This window comes from Struthio camelus, chromosome 1, assembly GCF_040807025.1.
Source record: "Struthio camelus isolate bStrCam1 chromosome 1, bStrCam1.hap1, whole genome shotgun sequence".
Classification (NCBI taxonomy): Eukaryota; Metazoa; Chordata; class Aves; order Struthioniformes; family Struthionidae; genus Struthio; species Struthio camelus.
Window position 1 is genome coordinate 51,365,157 of NC_090942.1, and position 18,573 is coordinate 51,383,729.

Here is an 18,573-nt window from a genome sequence, read left to right on the forward strand (position 1 = left end):
TAGTTTTGTGTGAATTAAACCAACTTCAATATAAGAACTAGAACAGTGATTTAACTTCAACCTTATTCTCATGGGAGGACATATTCAGACATAAGCCAGTTTGTTCTTCAGTACCATCTTCATTTTACTTTGCACTCAAAACTCTCTCCTTCGGAGATAGCCACTGTATCATCTGTTTTAATTTTCCTTATTAGTTTCAGAGCTGACTCTTTGTCAACAAATAATCTTGAATTACTTAGGGCAGAGCATAGGAGAGCTCCCTGCATGCTGTCTGTCAGAAAAAAAATTGTTTCACAGACGTTACTTCCTTTCTTTTACTTTGAGAAGTTGGGCTAGCAGTTCGTAATAAAGACAGCCTCTCAAGCCTCCTCAAGTATAAAAAGCTTGTTTTTTCTGGCAATATCTAAGACAAGAATGCAAAGTTTTACAGTGCTTTCAGCTATGCTATCTCCAGGATTTTTCTAAAAAACAAAGACAAGAACGTATGTTTCTCCAAAAATCCACAACTTCCAAGAGTGTATGTGTGTGTGTGCACATGCACGAACGTATGCATGTATAGTTATATGTGCATATGTACACCTCTATACCTCTATATACTCTTTCTCAGGTGTACACCCATTTTTCCAGTCAAAAAAACAAAGTAATTATTAGTCACAGTATCTTATACTATTATAATCCGAATATTAAAATTCACAATAAATATTCTCCTGATAGTGGTTTAAAATGACTGTTTTCATAATGGTTCTTGCCAGCAGTCTTTTTTTGCCATCGTATTTATAAAAAGGAAGCATAACAGGAAAGGGAACGCTGTCAAAGCAAGTATATTTACAAATTATCCTCAGGTAACTTTCGGCAATATTCAGCTAATTCTGTCCAGAGTGAAACTGAATACTCACAAAACAACAAAGTGATAGAACAGACCGGCCCACAGTTTATAAAGAAGCCAGCATATTAAAGGTGAAAAGTGCTATGTAAATTATTTTTTATACTCATTTCCCTATGTCACCACATTCCACTTTCCCTTAGCAAGAATAGCCAAATTATTTTCCTGTTAATTTGTTTCTATTTTAAATTGTAAATAGCAATCAGAGAAACTATAAAAGCAGTATGTTTAGCATGTTTTTAATTAAAGATCCTAAATGTGTCTAGAAAACCTCTTGCCCAATGCTGTTGAGGCCTTTAGATGCTACCGTAAGTTTTAAATAGTAGAAACCACATGATGAGATGAGAGAAGGATCTAAATGCCATCTTTTAATGATCAGAGCTCGGTGCTTGCTGGTGATTATCTGCCTACCTATCCACTGAACTAAAAGAAATGATCCTTCTTTTTCTTGACAGTTTCTGAAAGAAATTAATCTGGATATTATGTCAACATACTGCTCTTTTAGTGCTATCACCTGATGGTTTGCTTTTAAGTTACAACTGCTGATTTTCTTTTAGAATACCACTGATTCATAAAATTTTTTTACTGAATTTCTGATTATTCTCCTTTAACAAATCTATATGCTTAAGAAAAAGAAAGCATTCATATCTGAATAGATAAAAAGGGTAGGAAATAAGGTGGCAGCTGGCTAAGAGTAAAATTGTTTGGTATACATCATAATTTATTTCATCAAAACATTCTGTTCCTTCAGCAGCTGGAAAGATCAGAATGACCCTATTTACAAAAATACTTGTTTTCTCTCGGCTGTATTTATTATATTTTAGGAACTCTTTGTGAAATAAGCCAACCTTCCTCCTGATCGCAGAATGAGAAAGTCTCTAAGGGCTTACACTGCAGACCTTGTTCTTGGTGTGCATCTAAATTAATTTGTTCTAATTTGTATGAGATAAAGGCATTTTATTGACACTTCTCAGAAACATTCATACTTCTCAGCCCAAGGAATCTTATCTGCTTATCGCTGTAATCACAGGATAGGGAGGAACTGTGGCAGTTACATATTATTTGTATCAGTTCAGGTAAATAGTTGTCAAAATATGGTCAATAAACACAAATATTTGACAAGCACTATTTTTAGTTAAAGCAGATTTTATCTGACCAAATGGTATTTCAGCATACAGAGACCTGCATATTCTATGCTGCATCTTCAGCAAGTAAGGATGGAGGGAGCAAGGAAAGGCCCCCTTCCATGCCTTCAGGTAGCTGGATAAATCAGCATTAAGCCTTTTTCGAAAATCAAAGCAAATTTAGCAAAATCAGCTGGGCCAAAAATGCAACAGTCCCTCCTCCACTCATGTCATATTATATAAATAAAACAGTGCGCTAGCTTTCCAGTAAATTTAGCATACTTTTCAGGAACAAATTAAAAAAAATTACTAGTGAAAGGCTTCACACTATTTTAAAATGCTGTTGCCTCTTTCCTTGGCCATGAAAGGAATTTTTGCTTAAAGGAAAAACAAAAAAAAAATTAATCCACTTGTCCCTCCGTTCCCTCTTGTGAACACATACATTTGAAAACCAGGCAGAAATTCTACTATATTCTGCTTCTGTGATCTTCAGGAAGTCTTAATGCTCTCTCTATTAATCTAATTCTGGATTTAAAATATCTACTATATGGATGAGGTACTGCCCAAACCAAAACACTCATGCGCAATAGAAAGTATCTGGAAAAAGAATCAGAGATTTCTGAAGTTTGTACCTCTATCTCCGGTCTGACGATATGTCTCTAAAACTGGTTCAGAAGAATTCATAACTGTATACATACAGGTAATATTTGTCCTAGAATTTCTATCCCAAAAGAAGTAGTCTAAAAATTAATAGAGCATTTTTCCTAGTTCAAATTGCAATTTTGAATTAAAGATCCCTGTTTATATAAATTAATTTTCTCTTTGTAGCTGTGATCCTGGTTAGAAGAATGACTGTTCGGAGCATGGCAAATTAAAAACCCTTTTCTGTTTACAAGACTGAAAGCTAAGTTTTCAGAGTCTGAGATCTCCATGCTGCTGCTTTTCTCTCCTTTCTCCATTTCACATCTTTCTGCTTTCATTCTTTCTAATTTTTATGCAGTAAAACACATAGAGGAGACAAAGTATGTATTAAACATCCTAATGCCAAAGAAGCTAAAAAGTAGCATATAGTAGTTTAATACACGGGGCCCATAATCCCAAAAGTAATTTACCTTAATCATCTTTTCTTATCCTTAAAAATTATTTTTCTCTTCCCTATGACTATGGGAGAAAGTCACATAGACAGTGGAGAAAACTAGCTAACTGCTGAAACAGTTCAACACTGTTGAAAGGAACAGTGAAATACTAACTTATCCCACTGAGCCTATAGTACTTACGGAAACCTCAAAGCAGTGGATGAAGGTAACCATGAACTGAAGTACTCTTAGGAGGTGCCAAAAGTGTGATTTAAAAATTGATTTGCAGTTTTTAAGTTTGAATTTCACTAATCTGGTAAATTTATCAAATCTTTGGTATTATTTTTAAAAGACATTAATTGCTCATGGAAAATTAAACAAAACTCTGTTTAGAAAAGACCCTGCTGACATACTGCCTATTTAATTTTTATTCTACCTTTTCCATAACAATATTTGAAGTTTTAAGTAACAAATATTCATTACATTCTTCTGTCCTTGTTTCTCATTCACCACATAAATCACGGTCTTCCTCTCTGTGCCTTTACAGCAGCCAGCTGTGGTTTTAGAAACAAATTATTATCACTTGAAGTGACGAATAAACAGCAGAAGCAAAGGAAATCTTGAGACATTATTCACATAAAAATACAATTAATAAATAAAATAGGAAAAGAGAACTACAGCAAAGCTGTAAAGAAGCAGCTTTGGGTCTAGGCAAGATGCATTACATTGCTCTAAGATGAACTAGTGAAGCTTAAAGGAATAGTCCTATATATGGATGGTATTATATCAAAATAACATATTTTTGAGCAAGAGTTCTGTGCCTGCAAATGCAAATACTTAAAGAGAATTATTTTAGCCATAAAAATAGATTTGTATTCCTTTTTTTTTTTTCTGGACTCTTCTGAACATTGGGAAGCTAGTGCAACTCTGAAAAAGTAGACTAGATTTTTTGCAAGACCTCACGTCATCAATAGCAGAACCGTTAATTCTGTTCCCTTTTCATAGCTATGCAGAGAAAAATTAGTGGAATCTACAGGAGTAATTGGAGGCTGAATTTGAGGCTCTCTGAACTGCACAGATGAAAACAGTAACAACAATGATTGTCAAGATCTATATTGTTTTATACCATTTCCGACAATACGTAAGTGAGAAAGACTTTGTTTGTTTTTCAGATCCCATTTTGAATCAGCACTGTTGTCAGTGATTTAAATCACCTTTTTAAAAAACTGAACAAATTAAATCGGAAAGGACTGAGACATTACAAACACATGAAAGCATACTGACCAAGTCACTTAACAAAGTAGATTTTTTGCAAATGAGTCTGTTTAATAATTAAATAAAGCAACTACTTTTAAGAAAAAGAGAATTATTAACTCTAATGCTCTCTGTTTCTCCATATCCTCAGGAATCATGTTTTAAAATTACAAATAACACGTATTACAAGAGCTGTTTGGAATAGTTCTCCATGGTCTGATTTTTAAAAAATGTTTAATTTCACGAGTTACTGATAAGTATGAACCAAAGCACAAGTGGACCTATCAGAGCCTGTCTCTATGTACTGGGGAGCTTCTGTGCCCGTTATACATAGATCTTCCCTCTAGAAAGCCTAATAATGCTAAAACTGAAATTACGACTGCTAGACTTCACCATCTAGCCTGCTTGCTTCTAGCAGATAAAAGCTGTCACATTTAATACATATTCAGTTATCTGTTTCCCTGATAATAAAGGCTTAGCTTCCCCCCCACCCCACCCCACCCCTCAGCTTTTTAAAGACACGATTTGGTATCATTTTACATTGATTTTTCTGGGGACTTTAAAAAAAACACTCATTGTTTCTTGTCCCTTCAAGCTCGAAAACGTTTCCCCGTCCAAATGCTGCCGTTTAATTTGAAGCGAATCTTGACTTTTTGCCAGTGGCATGGATGAGAGTAAGCCCGACCCGGCTACTTTTGCTTTGTTTCTTTCTTTTCTTTCTTTTTCTTTTTTTTTTAAATCAGTGCAACTTCAGCCTGCCTCGGCAACAGTAAAAGGTAGCTGCTTGACTCGCAGCACCCAGTAACATAACATTTCCCTTTTTTTTTTTTGCACCGAAACCAGCTTACGGCACATTAGAAACTACACATCGCTCTAGGGAGGGAGGGGAAGGGAGACGCACACACAAACGGCACCAGAGGATAATGGCTGTTTGTAGCAACGAGGTATTTAACGCCGGAGGGTGAAGGGGGTGGAGACCAGGGTGGGGTGTCCCAGGAGCTTCAGCTGCTGCAGTCCCTGGCACCGAGCTCCTGGCAGGCTCCCCTGAAGGGCTGTCGGCCCCGAGGGCGGGCCCGGGCCCGGCCCCGCCGCCCGCCCGCCCGCCCGCCGCCCCCGCCCTCAGGTGCCCGGTGGCTGCCGGTGGCGGCGGCGGCGGCCGGGCCGCGCGCCCCGCTCGCTTCCCGCCCGCGGGCAGCAGCGCCGCTCGCGCCTTTACCTCAGGAGGTGCCACGCGCCGCCTCGCGCCGCCTCCCCGCGGCACGGCCGTTGAGCGGCCGCTGCGCGACCGTTGCGGCCCCGCCGCCGAGGCCGTGCCTCGGAAAGGGCGGGGGGGGGGGGAGCCGGAGGCGGGGAGGAAGCGGGAAGGCGGCCGCGGCGCCGGCACCTCTCGGAGGCGGGCGCGCCCCGGGGCCACGGACCTGCTAGCGGCGCGTCCGGCACGGCTCCGCGCTGAGCGCCGCGGCGGCCTCGGCCACCGTGGGCCGGCGGGCGGGCGGGAGCGGGAGGCGGCCGCTGCCTGACAGGGAAAGGGCGGCGGGGTGGCGGCCCCGCGGCGCCCGAAGGCGTTGGGCGGGCAGGCGGCAGCGGCTGGGGGGGGAGGGAGGGGGAGAGCGCGGTGACGGGCTCCGGCGGCGGCCGGGGGGAGGCAGCAGGGAGAGGGGCGCTTCCACGCGGGGCCGCGGCTCGGGCTCCCCTTGAAAGCGGTGCAGGCGGCGGAGCTGCGCCTGTCACATGATGCGGTTCCTGGAAAGTTCCTGGAAAGCAGCCTTTGTATTTAGCCATCTCGGGAGGTGGGGAGCGGCGCGGCGCGGCGCGGGGGGAGCATGCCCTCGCCGCGGGATCACGCCGCTCGCTGCTGCCGGCCCGCGGGCAAGGGGGCGGCGGGGGAGCAGCGGGGTGTTGCTCCCCCACGGGCGCGATCCTCCCCCTCTCGCAGCGGCGCGTGTGCGAGCGGTGCCCGAGCGCTCCCGTGCCCGGACGGCGCCGCCGGCCCCTGCGCCCTCGCCCGCGGCTCCGCCCCGACCCCCGCGGGCGCGGGGCCGGCAGGCCGAGCCGAGCCGAGCCGCGGCAGCGCTCCCGCAGCGCCGGCGGCCGGGCGGGCGGGCTTCTCCTGAGCCGCGGCGCCGGCGATGCCGCCGGCCCCCTGACGCCGACAGCCGCGGCCGCCCCGCCTGCAGGGCAGCAGCCGCGTCCCGCCGAGCCGGGTGAGTGCCGTCCCCCCGCGCCCCGCCGCCCAGCAGGAGCCGCAGAGCCGCGCCGCTCCGCCGCCGCCCCCCGCGGGGCTGCGCTTTCCTCGAGAGCGGGGCCGCCGGGCCGCCGCCGCCTCGGCTCGCCCGCAGCCGCCGGCAGGTCGCTGCCTGCGAGGGGGGCGCCCTGCTGCCGCCGGCCGCGCGTCCCCGCTGAGACCCCGCCGGCGGCCCTGAGCCCCGCTGCGGGGGGCGGGCGGCGGCCATCCTGGCGCTCCCCTTTAAAGTAGAGGGGCTTCCCCCGTGCCCGCCAGCGCTGGGGGAGCCGCGGCCAAGCTGCCGCCCCCTCCGCTCGGGGCGCTGCGGCTGACAGGCACCTGCGGCCGGGAGGTGCCCGGTGCCGCGGGGGAGAGGGGGCGCGATGGGGGCGGCCGGGGGCTGCGGCGTGTGCGCCTGGCGATAGGAGCCCGGCGGAGGAAGGAGCGTCTCATTTTCCAATAAAGTTTAATTTGGGAAAGTTTCCTAGCTCCGCCACGGGACTTCTGGAGAGAGGAAGCCACCTCGGAGTAACCCCGAAGCCGGCGGCCGGCGCGCCCGCAGGGACTGGAGGGCCGCTCTGCCCGGTAAGACCCCCGCTGCCGGCCGCCTCGGCTCGGCTCGGCCCCCGCGCGGGCTCTGCCCGGCCGGCTGCCGGCCGTGCGAGAGGAAGATGCTCTTTTTGTCTGTCCCCTTCGCTTCGGCCGAGTGGAAAGAGATATACATACATATATATATACACATATGTATAGTATCAGAATGTAACGGCACGGGAAAAGAGCATTTCCTGCCCTGCCCCAGGCATGTCGCGCGCTGCCCGTGCCCGCTGCTCTGCCGTGTGCTCAGGCCGCCCCTCAGCCCGCGGTGGCAGCGCTGCCCCGCGCATCCTGCCGCACGGGCTGCGCCCCGGCAGAGGCTCTCCCCGCGCCGGGAGCACGGCCCGCAGCGGGCGCCCGTTCCTCGAGGTACGGCTTGCCGTGTGACCTTGCTGAAAGGCGTCCCGCCTGCTCCTACGCACGGCACCCTGCAACCCGGGCAGCCCCGTGCCTGCGACCTGCCGGGCTCCTCGTTCACCCCCTGCCCGCCGGTACCTCCGTTTGCCCCGCTCTCCCGCTGCCTTGCGCCGGGTCTCAGCGCTGCCCTGCCGGCTCCGTGCCCGCCCCGGAGGCCTGGGCGGCTCTTGCCCCCGCGGCGGAGCGAGCCCACCTTTGCGGCGGGGAGCCGGGCACGGGCTGGGCGGCGGGGGGTGGGGGGAGGAGATGTCCCTCCCCCGCTCAGCCGGGAGGTGATCTCTCGCCTCGCGTCCCTCCTCTGGATGCTGGGAAGTTCCTCGGCTCGGGAGCGCCAGAAACGCATGGGCTGCGTCGGGAGCGCCGCTCACCGCGCTCCCCCTCTGCTTGCAGGCGGCGCCGGGGCCGGGCCATGCCCCCGGCGCGGCGCTGAGCACCGCGGCGGCAGCAGCGGAGCCCCCCGCCCGCGGGCGGCGTGTGCGCGGGGCCGCGCCCGCCGCCCCCCATGACCCTGCGCTCCGCCGAGTCCCTGGAGAGCGCGGAGGGCGCCCGGCCGAGCTGGGGGCGCCCGGCGGCGGCGGCGGCGGCGGCCGCGCCCGCGGCGGAGGAGTCCCGGGAGGCGGCGCGGCTGGCCGCGGCCATGGACGAGCTGCGGCGGGCAGGTAAGGCGGGCGGCGGCAGCCCGCGGAGGTGCGCGCCCCGCCGCCGACCCTCCGCGCGGGCGGCGGGGGCGCCGCGGTGCCCCCGCGGGGCGGGGGGGGGGGGGGGCGCGGCCCTGCCCGCCGGCTGCGGTCGCCGAAGCGAAAGCGCCGGCAGCGCCGCGGCCCGGCGGGCGCCCGGCAGGACCGGGCGGCGGCGCATCCCCCGGCGGCGGCGGCGGCGGTGGCGGCGCGGCCGGGCGCGCACCTGGGCCCGGCGGGCGCGTCCTCGGCCGCTGCGGCGCGGGGCGCTGCTGCCCCGGCCGGGTGTCCGCCCGGCGGCAGGAGCGGGTCGCCAGAGTTGCACTTTGCTTTGCACTCTGCTTCGCGTTGCTGGACAAAGCGAGGGCGAATAAAAGCCTACCTGGAGCCAGGCGTGTGCGGGGTTGCCAGAGAGCGAGCCGGAGCGCGGGCGCGGCTGCGGGAGGTCGGTGCGGGGCGCCCGCCTGGCGCGTCGGGGCAGCAGAGCCCGCTGCGAGCGCGTGTGTGTGTGTGTGTGTGTGTGTGCCGGAGGGTGGGGGGAAGCAGCACTCACCTGAAGGCTGTGTCGGAATGAGCTGCGTTGTAAAGCCACTTAATTTAAATACCAATTCCATTTTTACAACGTCTGCAGGACTGTAGCTTTCAAACAGCAAAGGGCAAAGAAAGATTTTTAAGCAAGCAAGCAAGCAAACAGCAATGAGTAAAAGTCCGCTTTCTCTTGTCTTTTAACAGGATGGTACTGGGGCAACATGAGCGTTGCTGAAGCCAAAGAGAGATTACAGGATGCCCCTGAAGGGACTTTCTTGGTTAGAGATAGCTCACATTCAGAATATCTATTGACTATTTCAGTAAAAACATCAGCAGGACCAACCAATCTACGTATAGAATATCAGGATGGCAAGTTCAGGCTGGACTCTATCACTTGTGTCAGATCTAGACTTAAGCAGTTCAACAGCGTTGTGCATTTGATTGAGTACTATGTGCTTATGTGCAAGGACAGAACCGAAACGCCTTCAAATGGAACGGTTCATCTGTACTTGAACAAACCCCTCTATACGTCAGCTCCATCTCTGCAACATCGCTGCAGAATAACTATAAACAAATGTACAAATCAGATCTGGGAACTGCCATTACCAACAAGACTAAAAGAGTACTTGAAAGAGTACCAATACCAGGTATAAATATCTTTTCTAAACGCCTCTAATACAGAGTAACTTTTGAATGCAATTCTTAAAATCAGCCAAAGAACTGAGTAACCAGTTGTACAAGTCAGCATGGAATTCACTATCAAAACAGTGGCAGTTCTGGGGGAAAGGGTTTTATTTCAGATGCCACAAAGGAAGACTTTATGTAGAATAATCGCAGTCTGCATCTTCAGGGGTTCGACAAGGTGGCGTGCTAACCTGTGAGGAGAGAGAAGCCAGATCGTGTTGCTTTGTCAATGGCATAAAATACTGCACTAACTATCAAATGCTAGCTGAAGCGGTGGGAGGGGGAGAGACTGCAAAAGTGGTCAAAGGCGTATCAGAGTGCATAAGTATCTCAGTTGTCTGATTCCAAGACTAATTTGGTGCTGGTGTTCGTATAATCCTGAAAACTTAACTGGATCACACTGTGATAATCTTGCCAAAGTTATGCAGCTAATCAAATGCAGTCAAAAAAGTGATCATCTATTCTTTTTTTTATTGAACTATAACCCTCATGCTTTTCTGCAAGAAAAGGAGTGCTGTAAGTAATCCGTTTAAAACATTGTTTTCCAGAGTTCTCTAAAAATTGGTTTTAAGGCGAAATCACACATCTTTCGTAGGAACCCAGTATATGTTGCTGATTATACCAGATTGGTATCCCAGAATCTTTGTTAACATGTTAACATCTTCCCAGAAGTGACATATCCGTGTTATTACTATTAAGCTTCTTTTGGTTGAGGCTTTAGGACTCTATGCTGCAGGCTTGCAGTTGCTCTGTTCCAGTGTCGAGACATGGATATCAGCAGTTACAGCTGTCTTCTACAGTGTAGAATGTTTTCTTCAGCTTGTTTCCCAAAATATGGGGAAGTCTGGATTTGGGGGGTTTTTTTTGAGGCTGTTTGTTTTTTTCTAATTCACCATTGTAGCTACCAGACTATTACTCAATAAAGTAAACCAAATTGCACAAATATCTCGACCTTTGTATGTATGGATTTGCTACTGTTCATGCAACAGTGATCCTATGTACCTATATTCTTTCCCAACTAATACTCAAATAAGCGTACACATATCATCAGTGATGAATACCCATACGTTGCCTTTGCAGTGCTGCTCAAAGGTATAATGGGGATTATATTCGGATTAGTAGTTTAGAGGCTGCCTGCTGAATTCCCATTGTTAAGCGTTAGCACAGAACATCATTTTTTGTATTATAGCAGTCCTCCAAGTGGGAAGATGGGACTAAGACCCTTGTGTACCCACTCCTCAAGTCTAAATGAAAAGTATTTAATAGAAGAAAAATCCAGGATGGGAATAACATGAGAGTAGTCAAGAGAGAAACCAGGGCATAGATTCATTCTCAATCAACAATTTCACAGTTTTAACTCTTTCCCTAGCTTACTTTAATTAAAGCAAATAGACCTGTGTTTAAACAAGGAGGGTTGTCAAGACTTGCTGTGATCTAGCCCTGCCCAGGCTGAAATAGAAACAACAGAAAATAATCTTCTTGTTTTCCTTAACTACTCTGTACTACCGTCAAGATGCCGTGTCACTACTCATAAACTCTGAGGCAATGAGCAGCTTATTTTGTTGCATTTAAACTTTTAGTGTTATGCATTCAGTTCTGTCATAAGCACGCTGGCAGCAAGGAGTAGCTCTGCTGCTGAGACAGGGAAAACACCAAGAATTTGAGGCAGAGGGGATGGTGCCTTGATATGGCAAATAGTGGGTACGCTGCTGTTCCCTCTATGGGAAATGTGGCTTTTCTTTCTCTTCCTCCACAGCTTCAATTTTCTTAACCTCCTTTTAATGCAAGCTTTAATATGGAGATGGGTTAGTGGGAAGTTTTCTCCTGAAAAACAGAACAAAAGCTTTTGTTATGTAAATTTTTTTCCCATGCCCTGCCAAATGTAGCAGACTGTTGGAAGTTTTTCCCCATAATGTGGTGAGCACCCTCTGATTCCCGTTCCAGAAGAGCTCTTGTATTCCAGGTATGTGTCATAATCACATGATTTTCCTGCGCTTGTCATCTGTCTTGCTAGGAACTTCCACCCAGGAGCCAAGGAACTTTGCCTGTGAACGGTGCCAGGGAGAGAACTAGATTCCTGGGAATGCTTTTGTTCTCATGAATCTATTCTCTTGCAGTTTTTGTCTAGCTCTACCTTGAGAGGACATAGCTATGATACGGAATAATTTCTGTTACAGTAAGCAAACACATTAACCCACTGCTATGTTAACCTTGTATTACTGGGCATTTTTAGCAAAGGCTATCACCTTTGCCTAAGGTGATGCCTAACCTTAGTTAGCCATGACGTACCTGGGGTCTCAGTGGTGAAAACGTTGCATTAAAAAGTTCCCTTAAGGCTAGCCCCTGGCCAAAGGACAGTAAAGTAAAATTGGAAATACTAACAGTGGAACAAGCAGGCTGAGAAGAGGAGAGCTTTGGGGTATGGTGAGACACTTGTGTCTTACCCACACTGTAAGACACAGGGACTGAGGGACAGCTCATTGCCGACTGCTTGCAGGCAACGCAGACAAAGGCAGCATCCACCTCCACCAGCAGAGCCATCCTCTGAGGCACGCTATGGGGCAGATAAAGGGTAGCTCGCTGGGATTTTTGTTAGATTTTTATTGTTTTCCAAAGTACCAGGGGAAACGGCAAACTAAAGACAAGGAGTGCTGGTGGAGTGAAAGGGGCAATTCGCATAATTAATGGAGAGTAGCTACCACAATGTGGCATCAAGTCACGAAACATTCGGCATGCCGACTTGTCCTTTGTGTTAGTTACTGTGGAGGAATGCATAGAGTCTGTAGCTACGATGTACTTGAAGCAATGAACAATATTTTGAACAGACTGGAGGGGGAACTAGTCCTCTTTGTATGAAAGCATAGTTCTTGTCTCTGTTAGGATGCCAGCCCTAGGGTTGATGCGTTAACGCTAGTAAAACTAAATCTTACTGTAGCTTGCTGCAAGCTCTGCTTCGTTCTCATGCAGCACAGAGGAATGAATTGTTCCAGAATAAAAATCCTGGGATAGCACAAGGGATTAGATTACAGTAGTGCAAAAATCTTGCGTGTAGAGCCTGTGAATTTTTAGGGCATGATCACATTGTCCAAACATTTTTAAAAATGATCCAGTGCTTTTTTGACTTGTGGATGTTGCTGAGGCTTGTTCAAAGCACTAGCTTTTATATCACTCGCCCTTCAGATTCCAAAAATGACTTCTAACTGATATGTGTCATCTGGAACTGCTAGCACAGACTGTTCAGCGAAGCTGGTCTCAAGCATACAACAACTGTCAGTTAAGATACCAAAAATCCTGATAAGGACTTTGACCCTAAGGCTTCCTCCTTCCCTTCCCTTCCCCCCCCCCCCCCCCCGAGTGCTGGTTTGGTTTTTCATTTTTGAGTCTTGAGGATTCATATTTTCCAGCTTATCCCTGGAATGTTAGTGGCTGGAAACTTCCTCATTTTAATACAAGGAAAGCTTAGAATCCCACAATGCTAACAGGTGGTTCTTGAAAAACGGAGAAAAAAACTGCAAGGTCGATGATGAAAACGGAGTTGGTGATTTTACACAGTCGAGCACTCAACCTAGCAGAAGTGTGAACTGTGGTTCCATTTTAGTTGTTTGTGTTTTTCCTTGCTGCTGGTATTATCACCAGACGGAGAAAATGGTTCAACTACAACATGGGTGGGTAGAGTGGGAATGTAACCAAGCAGCTGCACCCACTGCATTAGAAGTAATTTTATTTTAATCTGATCTCATCAGTATTGTCCTAATTATATTTTATGTAACCACATTCTAGATAAACAATCTCTAATTATTACTGAGAAGGAAAATGGCTCGCTAGAAGAGAGAGTTTGGTTTTTTTGTTTATTTTTAAATTGTGAAATGATCCACAACTTATTCCTCACTGAAGACTGTAGAGCGTTAGACTCTTAGAATCCTGTTGAGTCCCATCACCTTAAGAAAACCGAACCTAGCCCTAAATACAATATAAAGGACAGGATTCTACAGTTGCATGAGCTCCTATATCTTAACCACCTCTCCCCTATCTTAGGAAAGATCACAGCAAATCTTTATTTACTTAGATGTTCTATTCAAGATTTTTTTTTTGGGGGGGGGGGAGGGGGGGAGTATTCCTGATAACATTTCTCTGGATTTTTCATTTGGATATATGCTGAGGTCCTAGCAGAAAGTTAGCTGAGTTGTATCATAGCTTTGTTCCTCTTAACCCAAAACATGTGTAATGGAAATGGGAAGAGGTTGCTTAGACGTGGGTGATGTGTCTAACAGTCATTTAAAATAAAAAAGCCCACCATGGACTTTGCTATCATTAAAACAAATCTAATTATCATCTTGGCTGCCAGAGGAAATAATGGCTTAAGGGATTCTTAAATGTATATTACTCATTCTTAATAATCGCAAGAAACTTTTCTGTGGGAGGGAGAATTCTTTTTTTTTAGAAAAACAACAGAAATAAAGGGAACTTGTACGACAAGTAAACACTTCCTCAGTTTCCAAACAGAATAACTAGAAACTACCTAAAAGAACCAAGCTGGTTAGTGCAGTACACACAGGGGAAGCAGGGATGACAAGCTGCTTTGGTATCTCGGTTTAGCTCCTAAAAACAACTTTTGTATTAGTGTCAACTTCAGCAGCTCCCAGCATTTTGCTAAGGCTTTCGTGTGGCTGAGAACGCCTGGAAACACCATTCCACTAACACATTACCTCAAATCACCAAGACGTGAGTTTATTTTACTACGACGTGGCGGTTTGCCATGGTGTTGCTCAAACTGGGTAATTCCTACTATGGGCTGAAGATCAGTCAAAGAAATTGGAAGCCAAAAGCTTTGTTATCAGGTGCTGTGAAGTCAGTCTGTGCCAAACCTTACCGGCCACTATCTGTTTTATTAGACAGGGTGTTTGCTACAAACGAGGTAAAGCGTAGCAACCAGGAAACCAGATGGAAAGCTATTCAGGTTGTTGAGGAGGGAATTATCTGTCTAGCTTTTGTTATCTGAGAAGGGGCTGGTTTTATTTTCACAGAAACAGAAGGAAAAGAGCACAAAAAAGTCAACTTCTAAGAGAGATGCCGTTTCCCACAAGATGTATACAGAAAACTAAGCATCATGCCTAGAAAAAGCACAGATGCATTGGAGCAGACATTAATATGGGGAAAGGTGTATTAGTAGACCTTAAAAATCATGGGGGAGTATCTAATATCAACACTCAGTTTTAAAACACATATAAAAACAAAGTCTGGCTAGATGACTGAACTTTTAGGGGGAGAATAGAGCTTATCACAAAAGCAGTCTGTCCTAGCCCCAGCGTTTCCAAGGTTGAGAGGGATTAATTCTGTTCATTAATCAAGTTATCTGTAGGGCTTTGAAATAGCCTAGTCCTCAGAGAAAGAGTCTACCGAAATGTAAAAATGTGTTACCATAATTATGATGTTTGAGTTCCTTGATAAACTGTGGATCTTGTTCTGCTTAAATCCTATTAAAAAAAAAAAAAAGGATTGCACCTGCACTTCCCCCTTCCCCCCATTTAGAGCCGTTAACACTTTAGGAACTGAAACACCAACATAAAATTGTTGCATTCTATGACATTAAGGAGGAAAAACTGCAGGAGCAAAAGCTACTTATGTTAGCATTAAAAAAGAAGGGGGCATCTAGTAGGAAAAAGTTCAGATAGGCGATATCCAGGAAACGTTGAGTGCTGAGTGTTGCACAGAACAACATACGTTAAAAAATTCCCAAGTTCAATGTGCCTGCCTTAATTTTTCTTTCATTGCCAGGCAGAGGTTATATAAAAAAATCCTTTTGTTTTCAGTCAAATTGTTACATAATTGATGTTTCATAGCTGAGGATTGTAATTTGGTGCACTGTCGGTTAACAAATAGTAAATGCAGAGGTATGTTAAATGTGGGAAAAATCCAAAGCCCAATGCACATTCTTCTTTGGAGTTTATTGAAGTTATTATTTATTAGGCTTTGGACCAAGCTTGATAGTAAGAACTATCTAAGAAACAGTTGTAAGATTGATTTTTGAAAGCTGTAAAATCACTTTTAATTATGCTTTGTTAAAATGGAGTTGTATCTCTTAACGTTTCAGCCCTGAAATAGGATCTGTTCAGATGACTGTTTTGTACCCGCACAGCTTTTCTCAGTGGGAATCTCTGAATTTGAGGGGTTGCGCAGGGCACCTATATAACATATCTCATGCATTTGCTTTTTTATCACCTAACATGTTGCTTATTGACACAGTCTTTAGCGAGGAATAAGTTGTCGATCAATACTCGTGTGGTTATTGTTTATGGCACTTTCAGCTGCCTCATTTCCTCTTAGGAAGAACATTATCCTACAGGACTGAGCCTATATTGGCTGCAATTTGCTTATCCCTAGTGTGGGTGGTGGACTTCACGTTTCGTAGTGCATCAGGGTAAAAGTGAAAAGTCACTTTTAAAAAAATTAATATCAGTAAGATTTTAAGCTACGATGATGGTAATATCTTTGAATGCCTGCACTGCAAGGTAGAGAGAGGGAAGTAAGTTGGGAAACTGAGATTCTTATGTAACTGCAGCGCAGTGGAAGTGGCATCACAGCTCCTTTCTGAGAAAATTAGCTGAAGCACCACAGACGTGTGTTGTCTGCAAGGGAAACCGACTGTAAGAACTATAAACTGTTTTCTTGAAGTTCATCTGTTTCTTTTAAGTCCCCTGTTGGAAGATGTAGTGCCTACGTCAGGCTGCTTAACTAGCCCACGGTAACCACGAATGGATACAGGTTTCATTTTGAAAGGGAACAAAAAGGACTCAGTGAATTTGTAATTAGAGGACATTTTCTGTTTGAAATTGAGGCATAAGGAAGAAGTATAGAGAGTGGCAAATCCCTCGATAGGCTACCTATAAAAACTTTCCATGACTCATCACTAGCTCCTTAAAAGTTTAACCTGAAAGTCAGAGCCTTTAGAAGTATACATACTGCATATGAGAAAAGCAATAGAAGTTTCTTGGGAAGATTTAGAACAGATTTCTCAAGAAAGAAATAGATGACAAAAAATAGTGCTTATTCTCCTCTTTACATCCCAATCTTTATCTAAAACCTCCCAGTCTTTATCGCAAATACTAGACAATCTGTTCATATGTTGTAATTTGCAAACAGAAGAAGTTGGTTTTGTGAGAAGGTTTCAGACTTGCTTCTTGAATTCCTTTTACTTATTTGTCAGCATTCGATTTTAAGGTTATTTTGTGGATTTTCTTGGTTTGTTCTCACAATAGTAAGACGGTTGTTTTCTGTTTTAAAAGTATTTTATAAGTCTGGAACAAACATTTAGAGGCTTTCAGTATTTCATCTGCCTACTAAATGCATCTTTAAATTAAACTTCTGTGTTTCACATATAAGAAAATGAAGAAAACAAGCAGAGAACTATATTAATTCATAAACTTACAGAGAATGGAGTAAAAATTCCTTGTAAGAGAAATATGGAGTTACATTTTGCAAATTTGAATTGCAAGTTTTTTTACTACAATTCATGGCAGAGATTCCTTTTTTTCCAGAATGAGCATGCCAGTTTTACATTTCATACCTGCTTCTTTTCTTAGTACTAGTCTACATATAATTTTTGGCTAGAGATTATCTGCATCAAAGTAAACAGCATTAAGAATTAGTTCATTCCAGTACTGCTAATAAATAGTTACTTTTATTATCAAAACAAATGTAAATGTAAAGGGGCACTACACATGGTCATTTCAAACACCATGCTTTAATATGTGTTTTGAAACTTTCTGTGCTATATTTTATCTACATGCTGGATGTGCCTTTAATAAAATAATACTTTTAAGAAAATTGATGACAAGTGTCACCTACATTTTATATTCATTGCTCTCTTCGAACTGTGTTTAATTTAAAGCTTTTATATGAATGAGAAGTTACGAAATAGCAGAGTAATCTAAGTGGCAGCCCAGGGGCTGACCCCGAGCAGTGGCACACTTCAATCCTGCCTGTCATCTTTTCCCAGGGGTGATGAGGAATCGCTTTTGGAATAGCAAGCGCAGCCTGGACCGTGCCAGCCCCCTTCCCAACCAGAGTCCAGCACAGATAATTGCTGCCCTGCTGCTGTCAGGAAGGCGAGGAGCCGGTGGGTTCCTCCCAGAATCCGGTGGCAGGCTCAGGAGAAGAGCAGAGTGGCAGCATTTGGGAGGGCTGTGCATGCCAGGAGCTGTGTACTGGGATGGCAAGGAGGAAAAGGAAGGGAAGGGATCGTTACATGTGAAGGAGGTGGACGGCAGTGGCTTGCAAGACCGTCATCTGGTCCTTAGGCCACTGAGTTTCGGCCACTTTGACTTACATTTTAATAGTGTTTTCAAGATACATCACATTCAGAAATGTTTTCTGTGCTCTTCTTTCTAAAAATGACAGGCAACCATATAATATATGTTCCTTTTTTCCATCTTCATTTCAGAGGTTTTGTAAGAGATTTAACCAATTAGATGTGTTTTTAATAAACAAATCTAGAGGCTCATATTTCTTTTCTTTTGTCTTTAAAGTTGGAATGCTGTCCTACAGACAATTGAAAACAGCATAGTCCTAATAGATTAAATCTGGTTGCACGAGTTTTAAAAAACAAATTTTGGCTCTTGTTATCAGCAGAAACAAATTAGTATGTAGAAAACAAAGAAAATATGTAAATGCTAGCATAGAGCTTGACTCTAATTAGCATAAAGGATCCTCTCAAACGCTTTTGAAAAATTTTACTATACTTGTGCTGTGTTTCTAAGAAGATTTGGAACTTTTAATTGGGCTTTTTTAAAAAAAGTGTATGGTTAATTTAAAAATCTGGCATTCTGATCTGTAATAACCCACATGTAAAAGAGAACAGCACTGTTAGAAAAGATGCTGCTTAGCTTGGTTCCCGCAGATTTGGACTTGCCACACTGAATTCAGCCGTTCAAAAAACTGCAGCCTGAAGACCACTGGTGGTTCCCCAATCCACAGAACCACACCGAATACAATTTTAAGTTAAAAATCTGATGATAACATTGTAGCCCCTGATAAATGTGCAGGATGAATAGTGGTCCATTGATCTAAAAGGTTTGGGAAATACTATTCTAATCTATGTGTTTAGCTAAGGTTA

General features: G+C 45.6%; 1 protein-coding gene across 1 annotated transcript; it reads left to right on the forward strand.

Annotated features, from left to right (window-relative positions):
• The first annotated feature begins 8,074 nt into the window (after positions 1-8,074).
• On the forward strand, positions 8,075-11,262 carry SOCS2 (suppressor of cytokine signaling 2). The gene is made up of 2 exons (XM_068937323.1): positions 8,075-8,231; positions 8,982-11,262. Exons 1-2 carry the CDS (start codon positions 8,075-8,077, stop codon positions 9,428-9,430), a joined length of 606 nt encoding a protein of 201 aa, XP_068793424.1. The 3' UTR covers positions 9,431-11,262.
• The last annotated feature ends 7,311 nt before the right edge of the window (positions 11,263-18,573 follow it).